At 60.2% G+C, this 12,234-nt stretch overlaps 1 protein-coding gene across 3 annotated transcripts in view; it reads right to left on the bottom strand.

The window, feature by feature from the left end:
* Nucleotides 1-5,910: 5,910 nt before the first annotated feature.
* Nucleotides 5,911-12,234, bottom strand: part of MEIS3 (Meis homeobox 3) — a 32,022-nt gene continuing 25,698 nt past the window's right edge. For 2 of the 3 annotated variants that reach the window (XM_065420757.1, XM_065420758.1), the window contains 5 exons: nt 11,530-11,675; nt 8,611-8,687; nt 7,456-7,514; nt 6,911-6,997; nt 5,911-5,969 (listed from right to left, as the gene is read on the bottom strand). In XM_065420757.1, the coding sequence (XP_065276829.1) occupies nt 5,911-5,969; nt 6,911-6,997; nt 7,456-7,514; nt 8,611-8,687; nt 11,530-11,675 (428 nt within the window). Of the gene's footprint in view, nt 5,970-6,910; nt 6,998-7,431; nt 7,515-8,610; nt 8,688-11,529; nt 11,676-12,234 lie in introns of all 3 variants that reach the window. The other variant, XM_065420756.1, reaches the window with a different exon arrangement.

The following is a 12,234-nucleotide window of genomic DNA, read 5'->3' as shown; positions in this document are numbered from 1 at the left end:
CCGGGAGAGGAGAGAGGCGTCTTCCAGGAAAACGCCGTGACGATGCTTTATTTATGGAGCAGGCCTCCCTGGGCACACGGCCCTTTGCGAGCCAGGACTGCTGGGTTCTCTCCCTGGCTCTGGGAAGGGAGTGGGGGCTAGTGGTTAGAGCAGGGGAGGCTGGGAGCCAGGACTCCTGGGTTCTCTCCCTAGCTCTGGGAAGGGAGTGGGGGCTAGTGGTTAGAGCAGGGGAGGCTGGGAGCCAGGATTCCTGGGTTCTCTCCCTGGCTCTGGGAGGGGTGTGGGGTCTAGTGGTTAGAGCAGGGGAGGGCTGGGAGCCAGGACTCCTGGGTTCTCTCCCTGGCTCTGGGAAGGGAGTGGGGGCTAGTGGTTAGAGCAGGGGAGGCTGGGAGCCAGGACTCCTGGGTTCTCTCCCTGGCTCTGGGAGGGGTGTGGGGTCTAGTGGTTAGAGCAGGGGAGGCTGGGAGCCAGGACTCCTGGGTTCTCTCCCTGGCTCTGGGAAGGGAGTGGGGGCTAGTGGTTAGAGCAGGGGAGGCTGGGAGCCAGGACTCCTGGGTTCTCTCCCTGGCTCTGGGAGGGGTGTGGGGTCTAGTGGTTAGAGCAGGGGAGGCTGGGAGCCAGGACTCCTGGGTTCTCTCCCTGGCTCTGGGAAGGGAGTGGGGGCTAGTGGTTAGAGCAGGGGAGGCTGGGAACCAGGACTCCTGGGTTCTCTCCCTAGCTCTGGGAAGGGAGTGGGGGCTAGTGGTTAGAGCAGGGGAGGCTGGGAGCCAGGACTCCTGGGTTCTCTCCCCGGCTCTGGGAAGGGAGGGGGGTCTATCCCCGGCCTTCCTTTCATGGTCCCCCTGTTGCTGAGCTCAGGCCTTCCCCTCCCTGCTCTCCGCCTTCATCCAACACAGCCGCAATGTTGCTTAAAAACCAGCTGCTTGGAAAACACTCCCCCCCCCGGCATCCCATCCCCCCCACTGCCTCTCCCCAGAGAACCCCGCGCCCCCCGCTTGAGTGGCAAGCGTCAGGCGATGATAAATGGCTTTATTATTGTAGTTGTTTCTGCGGCGCTCTGCTCCTCCTTCCCTTCTGCACAGCCCGGGTCCCCCGACACCTCATTCCTCTGCTTGGGCATTGGGCATTCATCATCGGCCCCCCCCCCCGGCCCCATTGCCGAGCCGCCGGCCGTGAATCACGGCCCCATAATGGGACGCGTATGCCCGATAAATTTATCCAGCCGGCAGCCGCCTCCTCGCTTAGTATAAATCTACCCAGGCAGCGAAAGAGGGAGGGATGCGAGGGGCTTGGGCCTGTTAACTCAAAGGGGGTGTGTGTGTGTGTGTGAGATGCTGCTCCCTACTGGAGGGGATGAGCCCTGCTCTGTGTGTGTGTGTGTGTGTTTGTGTTTGACTCTGTGTGTCTGTGTCCCTGCTGCCCCCAGCTGGAGGGGCTGAGCCCTGCTATGTGTGTGTGTGTGTGTGTGTGTGTGTGTGTGTGTGTGTGTATGTGTGTGTGAAGTATCAGGGGGTAGCCGTGTTGGTCTGTATCCACAAAAACAAGGAGGAGTCTGATGGCACCTTAAACACCAACAAATTTATTTGGGCATAAGCTTTCGTGGGTAAAAAACCCACTTCTTCAGGGGAGTGTGTGTGTGTGTGTGTGTGTGTGTGTGTGTTTGGTCAAGGTATGTGATTCTGTGTGTTTGGTTAATATATACACGATTATGTGTGTGTGTTTGGCTGACGTGTGATTGTGTGTGTGTTTCGTTGAGGGGTGTGTGTGATTGTGTGTGTGTGTGTGTGTGTGCTTGTGCATGTCAAGGTGTGATGTGTGTTTGCTTGGGCTGGGGGGCTGTGAGTGTGCTTGACTGGATGTGTGTGACTGAGAGAGTTGTGCATTTGTGCTCCCGCCAGGGCGTGGTGTGTGTGTGATGGTGTGTGTGGGTAGAGGGGGTGGTGTGGCTGGGTGTGATTCTGGGTCTGGGGGGCTGTGGATGTTGTTATAATTATTAATCATTAATAAACGAGCCGTTGGTTTTATTTCTCTGAGGGAACTGCCGTGGGGCCCGAATGAGGATCAGGGCCCGGATGCTCCAGGCCCTGCCCCAACCCCGGGCCACCCCCTACCCCAGAACGCACGGCAACCCCAGGGCAGACGGGTGGATGGGACTGACAGACGGGGCTGGGAGACGGGCAGATGCAGCAGTGAAGTGGGCGCACCTGAGCAAACGTGCGCTTGGGGGTGAGGTGTATTTGTATGACTGTGTCTGTACATGCGCGGGTGGGTGCGGGGGTGTTTGTGGGAGTCGAGAGACCTGTTTCCGTTCCCAGCTCTGGGAGGGGAGTGGGGTCTAGTGGTTAGAGCAGGGAGGGCTGGGAGCCAGGGCTCCTGGGTTCTCTCCCCGGCTCTGGGAGGGGATTGGGGTCTAGTGGTTAGAGCCGGGAGGGCTGGGAGCCAGGACTCCTGGGTTCTATCCCAGCTCTGGGAGGAGAGGGGGGTCTAGTGGTTAGAGCAGGATTTTAGGGGTCGGTATCCAAACGCACTGGGCCAGGGGCTGGTATCGGATCCCGCCTGGCGCCCTTTGCAGCGACGGCTGGAGATGAACTATCAGGAGGGAGAACGTCATAGGAAAGCAGGAGGAAATTAATCTGTAGAGCTGGCAGGAGCCGATTCCTCATCCCGTGTCAGTTGCTTGATTAGGGAGGGTGGGCAGCGGCTGCGGGGGGAAGGTGCCCGGTGGGCAGCGACTGGCCTCCAGTGCTTGGTCCCAGCTCACTTCTCCTGGGGGGCTGGAGCCAGGGAAATTCCTGCAGGCAGGGGACTGTTTAATCTCGGGGGGGGGGGTGAGCGTGGCACTGCTCTGTGGCATTGGAAGGTGGCTGGAAGAAGAGGGACCATATGGACGGCCAGACTGGGTCAGATCAATGGTCCATATAGCTCAGTGTCCTGTCTCTGACTGTGGCCGGTGCCAGCAGCTTCAGAGGGAATGAACAGAACAGGACAGTTACCGAGTGATCCATCCCGTCGTCCACTCCCAGCTTCTGGCAGCTGGAGGTTTAGGGACACCTAGAGCATGGGGCTGCGTCCCTGAGCATCTTGGCTAACAGCCATTAGGGTGACCAGATGTCCTGATTTTATAGGGACCGTCCCGATATTTGGGGCTTTTTTTTATATAGGTGCCAATTTCCCCCCCACCCCCGTCCCGATTTTTCACCCTTGCTATCTGGTCACCCTAACAGCCATTGATGGACCTGTCCTCCAGGAACGTGTCTAATTCTTGTTGGAAGGCCGTTAGACTTCACAACATCCCCTGGCGAGGAGTTCCACAGGTGACTGTGTGTTGGGTGAAGAAATACTTCCTCTTGTTTGTTATAAACCTGCTGCCTGTTCATTTCATCGGGTGACCCCTGGTCTGTGTGAGACGTGAAGGAGTAAATAACACGTCCCTCTTCACTTTCTCCACACACCAGCCATGATTTTTATAGACCTCTGTCGTATCCCCTCTTTTTCAATCTGAACAATCCCAGTCTTTATCATCTCTCCTCGTACAGAAGCTGTTCCGTCACCTTGATCATTTGCATTGCCCTTTTCTGTACTTTTCCCAATTCTAATATATCCTTTTGAGATGGGGCGACCAGAGCTGCACGCAGGTGTGTACGTACCGTGGCTTTATATAGAGGCATTATGATATTTACTGTCTAGGACCTAGGGATTACAGTGGACAAGAAGCTGGATATGAGTCAACAGTGTGCTCTTGTTGCCAAGAAGGCTAATGGCATTTTGGGCTGTATAAGTAGGGGCATTGCCAGCAGATCGAGGGACGTGGTCATTCCCCTTTATTCAACATTGGTGAGGCCTCATCTGGAGTACTGTGTCCAGTTTTGGGCCCCACACTACAAGGAGGATGTGGAAAAATTGGAAAGAGTCCAGCGGAGGGCAACGAAAATGATGAGAGGGCTGGAGCACATGACTTATGAAGAGAGGCTGAGGGAACTGGGATTGTTTAGTCTGCAGAAGAGAAGAGTGAGGGGGGATTTGATAGCAGCCTTCAACTACCTGAAAGGGGGGTTCCAAAGAGGATGGAGCTCGGCTGTTCTCAGTGGTGGCAGATGACAGAACAAGGAGCAATGGTCTCAAGTTGCAGTAGGGGAGGTCTAGGTTGGATATTAGGAAACACTATTTCACTAGGAGGGTGGTGAAGCACTGGAATGGGTTCCCTAGGGAGGTGGTGGAATCTCCTTCCTTAGAGGTTTTTAAGGTCAGGCTTGACAAAGCCCTGGCTGGGATGATTTAGTTGGGGTTGGTCCTGCTTTGAGCAGGGGGTTGGACTAGATACCTCCTGAGGTCCCTTCCAACCCTGAGATTCTAGGATTCTCTGATTATTATCTACCCCTTCCTAACAATTCCCAACATTGTGTTCGCTTTTCTGCCTGCCGCTGCACACTGAGTGGATGTTGATATCTTATCTCCTAGAGCTGGAAGGGACCTTGAAAGGTCATCGAGTCCAGCCCCCTGCCTTCACTAGCGACCAAGTACTGATTTTGCCCCAGATCCCTAAGTGGCCCCCTCAAGGATTGAACTCACAAGCCTGGGTTTAGCAGGCCAATGCTCAAACCACTGAGCTATCCCTCCCCCAATCTAGCGCTAGGCGGTGTTATTACACGCACGCACGTACGCTTTTTTGGGATTTGTTTTTTATATCATAAAAAACAGATCAAACAAAACCCTTCCTCTCCCCCCCCCCCGAAAAACAACCCCAAACCAGGGGGGAAAAATGTACAAGTTAATTTACTTCCCCGTTCTGCACGTCAATAATAATAAATTCATTCATAATTAAAAAAACAACCAAACCAAAAAACCCGACGGATTCTGTCGCCCCGAAAGACTCCGGAACTTAGGGACGGTGGTGGAGATGGGTGAAAATCTGAACCGAGAGGCTGTTGTTTCTTTCCGTTGGGGGAGTGGGGGGGTGTGCGTGCGTGGAGGGAGATAAGAAACCAGCCCCAAAGTAACACAAAAGAGCCCCGAATCCTTCTCTTAAATGCGACCGAGCAGTTCCTTTGCAGACAGCGGACGGGTCAGTTTCATGTTCTATTAAGTGCCCGAGTCTGGCTTCTCCGTTGGCCGCCTCTCGGAGCCTGCGACGCTCGACGGCCCGGCTTCGTGTCCTTCCGAGCGCGGCCCAGTCTGGCCGCTCGGGCGAGTGGTTCCTGGGGTGATGGCAGGAGAGGGGGGCAGGGAGGGACGGGGACGGCAGCGTGGGTCTCTGTGTCCGTGGCCGCCCCGCTCTGGGGCGTCGGAGCGGGCGTCGCGTGCTGCTGCCTGGGAGCATGGGGGTGGGGAGGTGGGGCCATGGCACGGGATGGCAGGAAGAGGGGTGGGGGAGGGTATGGGGAGGAGGTGCCTGTACCCTGGCTGCTGCGTGAGTTCTGTGCCCGTGGGCCCGGTAGGATAATGGCCTGGCAGGGCCTGGCATATCCTGGAAACCTGGAAGAGATGGGGAATGGGGGGGGGCAGATTAGTGCTATATTGGTGAGGGGGGGAGGCCTGGAGAGGGGGAATGGGGTGGGGAAGGCAGGTCGGGGGATGGGCAGGTCGGAGCGGGAAGGGGGAGGGGAGATGGGCAAAGGGGATGAAGGCAGGAGGTTGGTCGGGGGAGGGATGGGGCCCCCCGGACCCAGCCTGGCTCATGCTCCCCCCCCCCCCCCCCGCCATGACTGCTGGGCGATTCTACCACCGCCCCTCCTCCCCCGCCCGGCACTGACCCCAGGTGGGACCAGTCCAGGACCCAGCGGATGCGAGGGGTGAAATGAGAAAACCAGGGGCAGACCCATCCCCTGCAGAGACCTACATCACCCCCCCCCCCACGCCCCCCTCCCCCGGCTCCATACTCACATCCCCCAGCATCGGTGTCAGCAGGAGAGCTCACATGTAGTGCCACTGGCCCTCCATTCCCATGGCAATGCCCATGCTGCCCATCGGACCTGGCGGGGGGGGGGGGGAGAGGAGAGCTGAGACCCTCCCCCACAGCGCCAGAGCCCTAGATCCCAGAGTCGGACGGGCCCCCCCCGGCCCCTACGTCCCGCCGGTCTGGCTCACCCAGGCCCAACAGCCTCCCCCCCGTCATTCCCGCCTCCAGCCCGTAGCCGGTGGGGGAGGTAGAACAAACCTTCTGCAGCTCGGTTTAAAGGCTTCCCCCTGGGTTTGATGCGGCATGGAAGGGGGGGCATAAATGGCATGCACCATGCCAGCCCCCCCCCCCCCCCCCCCCGAGGCTCAGGGTCACCCGGCCAGGACAGCAGCCAGGAGCATCAGCTGTTTAGTGGGGGTGGGCTCCTGTCTGAGTTCGGCCAACCTCGTTCTACCCCTGGCAGCCGGGGCCGGGGACTGTATCTCGAGGGACAGGGAGTCGTCCCGGGGCCTGGCTGGACGTCTTCCTCAATCGTGGCTTTTTCCGACGGACACAAAACACACTCAGGGGGGTGGGGGGGGATTGCTGGAATGGGAGGGGGGTCCCCCCTCCCCCCAGAGACAAACCAGCCATTTGAGCTTCGATTCCAATCGAAACGAAAAAAAATTTGCGGGGGGGGGGGGGGGGGGGGATTTAAAACCCTTCCCCCCCCCAAAAAAAAATGTTCACGCTGAATCGAAGAGGAATTCGTCCTTGCAATGAAAAATAGGAACCGGTGTGGGGTGCGGGGGGAGAGGGGGGGACGCAGTATATGTTTTTTAAGGCTGTAGACGTTTTCGGAGGAAAGTCTATGCCCCGTTTTTTCGGTCCCACCCCCGGCGCCCCCTGGGGGTGAAAGACTGTCGCCAGGCCGTTGCGGAGGGAGGAATGACATTGGACTGGACGGAGGAGGCCAGAGAGTTGAGGGTGGGTAACCCCGCCAGCTAGTCCAGCCCTGCCCCGCTCCAGCCCTACCTGGGGGCCGGATGGCCATGTGCTGCTGCCCGTCCATGACGTACCCGCCCATGGGCTGGGCGTCGGGGCTGTAGGGCGGCCCCTGACCTGCGCGGAAGAGAGGGAGGAAAGGTCATGGTGGAGATTAGCCGCGGGAGGGGGGCACTTTCAATGGGGGGGCATTGTGGGCTCTGCAGAGTGGGGCGCACAAGTCCTGCCCCGCCGGGGGCAGGACACAAGGCCAGTGGGGGGGGGGGGGCTGGAAGCTGACCCCCCCCCCATGCCACCCCCTCCTCTGTCGGGCAGCAGGGCGCTCGGCCCCCGTGGCCCATTCAGCCCCCATCTCCTCTGCAGGGGGGGCTGGTTCATGCCCCGTTTCGCTAGCAACGCCCCAGCCCGGTGGGAAGTCGGCGGAGACCCAGCGAGCTCGTCTCACGCTGCGGGGGAGCTGGGCATCAGAAGGGGGTGAGCTCTGTGGGAACCGGGCCCCCAGGTCCAGGTCTGGGAGGCAGAGGGTTTCGCGGGCTCCCTGCCCCCCAGGCCCAGTCCTGCCAGCTGGACCTCACCTGTGCGGTTGGACTGGTCGATCATCGGCTGGACGATGCGCCTCCGGGCGTTAATAAACCTGCGCCGGGCGGGACAGACAGACAGAGGGTGAGTCCCGGAGCTTGTGGGAGACGGACACAGCCCAGAGACCCAGGGACCCCAGGCGCAAGGGGAGGATGGAGGTCACAGCCCCCCCCCCGCGGTTTTGTCTCCCTGGGTGGTTGCAGCGTGTCTATCTGGGGAAGGGACCACAACAGCCTCCTTGGGGGCATGTGCCCCCCATTGGGAGACAAAAATGCCTGATGGGGGACCAGACCCCTCCCCCACTCCAACCACCACCCCACAGCCAGGAATAGAACCCAGGAGTCCTCACTCCCAGCCCCCCCGCTCTAACCACTAGACCCCACTCCCCTCCCAGAGCTGGGGAGAGAACCCAGGAGTCCTGGCCCCCAGCCCCCCTGCTCTAACCACTAGACCCCACTCCCCTCGCAGAGCTGGGGATGGAACCCAGGCGTCCTAGAGAAGACCCCCCCCATTCTAATCCCGAGCCCACCGTGTTCCCCAGAACCCCCTGCCCCCCTTCCCCCCAGTGTTCCTCACAGGGCCCAGGGTCTGCACAAGGGGAAAGGGGCCCCCAGCCCCAGCTGAGCAGAGGCTGCCTAGGGCTCCATGTCTGCTTCTGGGGGGAGGTTTCACTCTGATCATGGGGGGGGGGGGCGGCAGGGATGTGGGGGAGGGGGAAGGCAGGAGGCCCATAGGTAGGCAGGGGAGACAAGGGGCATGGGGGGGGCTGCAAGGTGGGAGATTCCAGGGGCATGGGGGGATGCAAGGAGGGTCAGTGGGATAGGGGTGTGAGGGGGTAGGGGGAGATGCCAGAGGTTGGGGGGTTGCGAGGGGGAGGGGGAGATGCCGGGGGAGGTTACGAGGGGGGAGGGGGAGATGCCGGGATGGGGGGGTTGCGAAGTGGGAGGGGGAGATGCCAGGGGGGTTGCCAGGGGGGAGGAGGAGGTGCCGGGATGGGGGGGATTGCGAGGGGGGAGGGGGAGATGCTGGGATGGGGGGCTTATCAGGAGGGGTGCAAAGGGGGAGGGGACGTGCAGGGGAGTGGAGGGACGGTGGGGGGGCACGGGAGGGATCACCCCCCCACACCATGGCAGCTTCCGGGCCGATCTTACCAGTTATTGACCTGCAGGATGGTGAGTCCCGTGTCCTGCGCCAGCTGCTTCTTCTGCTCCTCCGAGGGGTACGGGTGCTGTGGGCCAGAGCAGAGAGCAGCGTGACCCCGGGGGCGGCCCTGGCCACACGCGCCCCCGGCCACAGGAGGATCTCAAAGCCCTGGGCCGGAGGGCACCAGGCCCTGTGAGCTGCCTAGTGACAGGGACACTTTCATCCCATTGCAAAGATGGGGAAACTGAGGCACAAAGGGGGTAAGTGGCTTGTTCGATAATTAGGTGAAGCTTGTGCCAGAGACAAGGAGAGAACCCAGGAGTCCTGGCTCCCCTGCCCTCCCACGGCAGGGAATTGAACCCAGGAGTCCTGGCTTCTAGCCTTCCCCCAACCCCATTCCCTGAGCAGGGGCTAGAACCCGGAGTCCTGGCTCCCACTCCCCAGTTCTAACCACGAGACCCACTTCCCACAGTTTGAAATGGAACCCAGGAGTCCTGAGTTCCCTACCTAATAACAAAAGGTGGCCAATATTTGTCAAGTGCTTTGAGACCCTAGGATGAAGTAAAAACAGAATTAACACTAATTATTATCGTTTCCCTACACAAAATGCCCAGCATTCCCTGCCACGGATGCTGCCAGCCCTGGGGCCTCGGATCTGTAGTGAACGGGTTTAAAACTTCCCGCTAGTGATTAGAGACGTGGGTGAGAGCAGGGGGCTGGGAGCCAGGACTCCTGGGTTCTCTCCCCAGCTTGGGGAGGGGAGTGGGGTCTAGTGGTTAGAGCAGGGGGGCTGGGAGCCAGGACTCCTGGGTTCTCTCCATGGCTCTGGGAGGGGAGTGGGGTCTAGTGGTTAGAGCAGGGGGGGGCTGGGAGCCAGGACTCCTGCGTTCTCTCCACGGCTCTGGGAGGGGAGTGGGGTCTAGTGGTTAGAGCAGGGGGGGCTGGGAGCCCGGACTCCTGGGTTCTCTCCCTGGCTCTGGGAGGGGAGTGGGGTCTGGTGGTTAGAGCAGGGGGGCTGGGAGCCCGGACTCCTGGGTTCTCTCCCCAGCTCTGGGAGGGGAGTGGGGTCTAGTGGTTAGAGCAGCAACCTCAGGACTCCTGGGTTTATTCTAGTAGCCCGAATAGCCAGGCCTAGAACCCTACTCTCCTGAGTCCCAGTCCATTGCTCCGTCCACTAGCCCGCACTACCAACAGAATTAGCCCATTGGGCCTGTCATAGCTGCCCAAGTGCCAGAATCTCAGGCCTTGAGCTGAGGGGGCGACTCCATCAGCCAGTAGCAGTAGAAGGCTCTTACCCTCTGTGGACCAGACACTGAAGGGGGGAACGTGGTGCATGTAGCCACTACAAAGAGTAAATGTCACCATCTAATGAATGATTCCTGCCCGGGCCAGACCCTAATACCGAATTAACCTGGCCAGACCCTGGCCCCCAGTGGACCCCGGCCCAGATCCTGGCCCCGAAAAACCCAGGTCTGGCCCAGATCCCAAATGGACCCTCCCAGCCCAAACCGAACCTCATCTGGCCCAGATCCTGGTACCGAACGGACCCGACCCAGATCCTGGTTCCGAACGGGCCCGACCCAGATCCTGGTACCGAACGGGCCCGACCCAGATCCTGGTTCCGAACGGGCCCGACCCAGATCCTGGTACCGAACGGACCTGACCCAGATCCTGGTTCCGAACGGACCTGACCCAGATCCTGGTACTGAACGGGCCCGACCCAGCCCCTCCTTGTCTGTGGTGCCTGGGAGTCTAACCTATTTTTGGAGGCATCAAACCTCCCCTGGGAGCTCTGAATTTGCCTGCTAGCAACTGCCCAGCATGCGGTGACCTGGGCGGCCAGGGAAGGCCGCCTGTCATCTGTCACCACGCTGTCAGGGGCGGAGAGGGGAGGGGAGCTCGGCAGAGGTCTCGGGGTGACCCACAGAACGATGCCGCCTCATCCATCATTGGGGCCTGGCAGGGAAAGCACGAGGCTGCCTGGCCTTTGATCGGCAGGACCTTTGCTGCCCCGCGGGATGGGAGGATGAGGTTTCTGTACCAGGCCATCTGGCTGGAAGCTGAGGAAGGGGGAGGCTAAGGGCGGGAAGGATCCCAGAGCTGAGGAGAGAACCCAGGAGTCCTGACTCCCAGCCCCCCTTCCCAAAATTCAACTTTGACCAGCCCAGTTAACGCATGGCACAATTTCTGCCAACTTCCCACTCCACCAAAAGGCTCCCCCTGAAGAGTCTTTAGTTTCAGAAATGGGGGGAAAGGCCCACTGGGAGGGGGGTCCCCCCATCCTGCCAGGCTGGGAAAGGCCTCCACTTAGCACAGCCCTCTGCCGTGGCAGCGCCAGCCAGTGGGTTCAGGGTAATTGGCTAGAATTGATTACCCTTTCCCAGTCCCTAATAGGTTTATGGTGCCTTCAATTAGTGACTAATTGGTCAGCGCTCATTAACTCAGCTTTGTTTAACTAACCGGGGAGAGACGGGTGCTGCGGCTCCCCTAATTGCTCGGTGGCACAGCAGCGAAATGGCAGACGCAGCAGCCTGCCCACTGGCCAGGCCTTTCGCCGGCTCTCTGAGCTGTAACCAGCACCGGGACCGGCTTGGGGTCCGACAGCTCTGGTGAGTGGAGGCAGCACCTTTCCCCGCTCTGGGAGGCACTTTGCATGCTCACTGCAGGCCTGGTTCTCTTATGCCAGTGGCCCTCTGGGCTCCCCACCCAGATCTGGGGATAGAACCCAGGAGTCCTGGCTCCCAGCCCCCCCTGCTCTAACCACTAGACCCCACTCCCCTCCCGGAGCTGGGGAGAGAACCCAGGAGTCCTGGCTCCCAGGCTCTAACCATTACACTCCACTCCAACCCCACAGCTTCTGTCTCACTCACTTTCCCTCCTTCCGTCTCCGGTGCCTGGCCTTGCCCTGCCCCCCTCTCGTCACTCACCGACAGGTGCTGGAACAGCCAGGCCCGCATGATGTTGGTGGCTACTTTGGGGAAGATCCCCCGTTTCTTGTTGCGTTTTTTGTCCCGGTCCAGGTCGTCGTCGTCCCCGGTGCTGGGGGAGGCCACGCTGTTATCCAGGCAGTCCCCTGGGAGAAAGACAGCCTGAGTGTCCACGAGCGGGACTTGAACCAGCGACCGGTTCTACCAAGACACCTGCCCCTTGCTGCTTGAGCTAAAGAAGAGTTCTCAGCCCCGTCCCTGGCGCTGATGCATAAATGCGGTTGAGCCACTAGGGGGTGACAAAGAGCCACAGCAGGGGCGCGTGGCCCCCTAGGGGCGAGAATGAGAAGTGCCCTCGCTTGGCTGTTCTCCACCAGTCTCCTGCACCTTGGGCAAGCGTCTTCACCGGTGCGCAAAATCCTACTGCCCGTCCCCTCTTGCACCAGGCCCTGCTCTCCTCCCAGAGCCTAGGATAGAACCCAGGAGTCCTGGCTCCCAGCCGTCCTGCCCCTTCGCTTTAACCACTAGACCCCACTCCCCTCCCAGAGCCAGAACCCAGGAGTCCTGGCTCCTAGACTCCCCTACTCCAATCCGCTGCCCCCCGCCCTCGCCAGTGGCTGCTGCTGGATCCCTGCCCCACTGCAGCCTGGGCCGGGCCCCACCAGCCTTGGTTCCTTGCGGTGCTGGGCCCAGAACGAGGCCATT

The sequence above is a fragment of the Emys orbicularis genome, chromosome 21 (genome assembly GCF_028017835.1).
Source record: "Emys orbicularis isolate rEmyOrb1 chromosome 21, rEmyOrb1.hap1, whole genome shotgun sequence".
Classification (NCBI taxonomy): domain Eukaryota; kingdom Metazoa; phylum Chordata; order Testudines; family Emydidae; genus Emys; species Emys orbicularis.
Note: the sequence above shows the minus strand (reverse complement) of the source record. Positions and strands in the feature narration are given on the sequence as shown.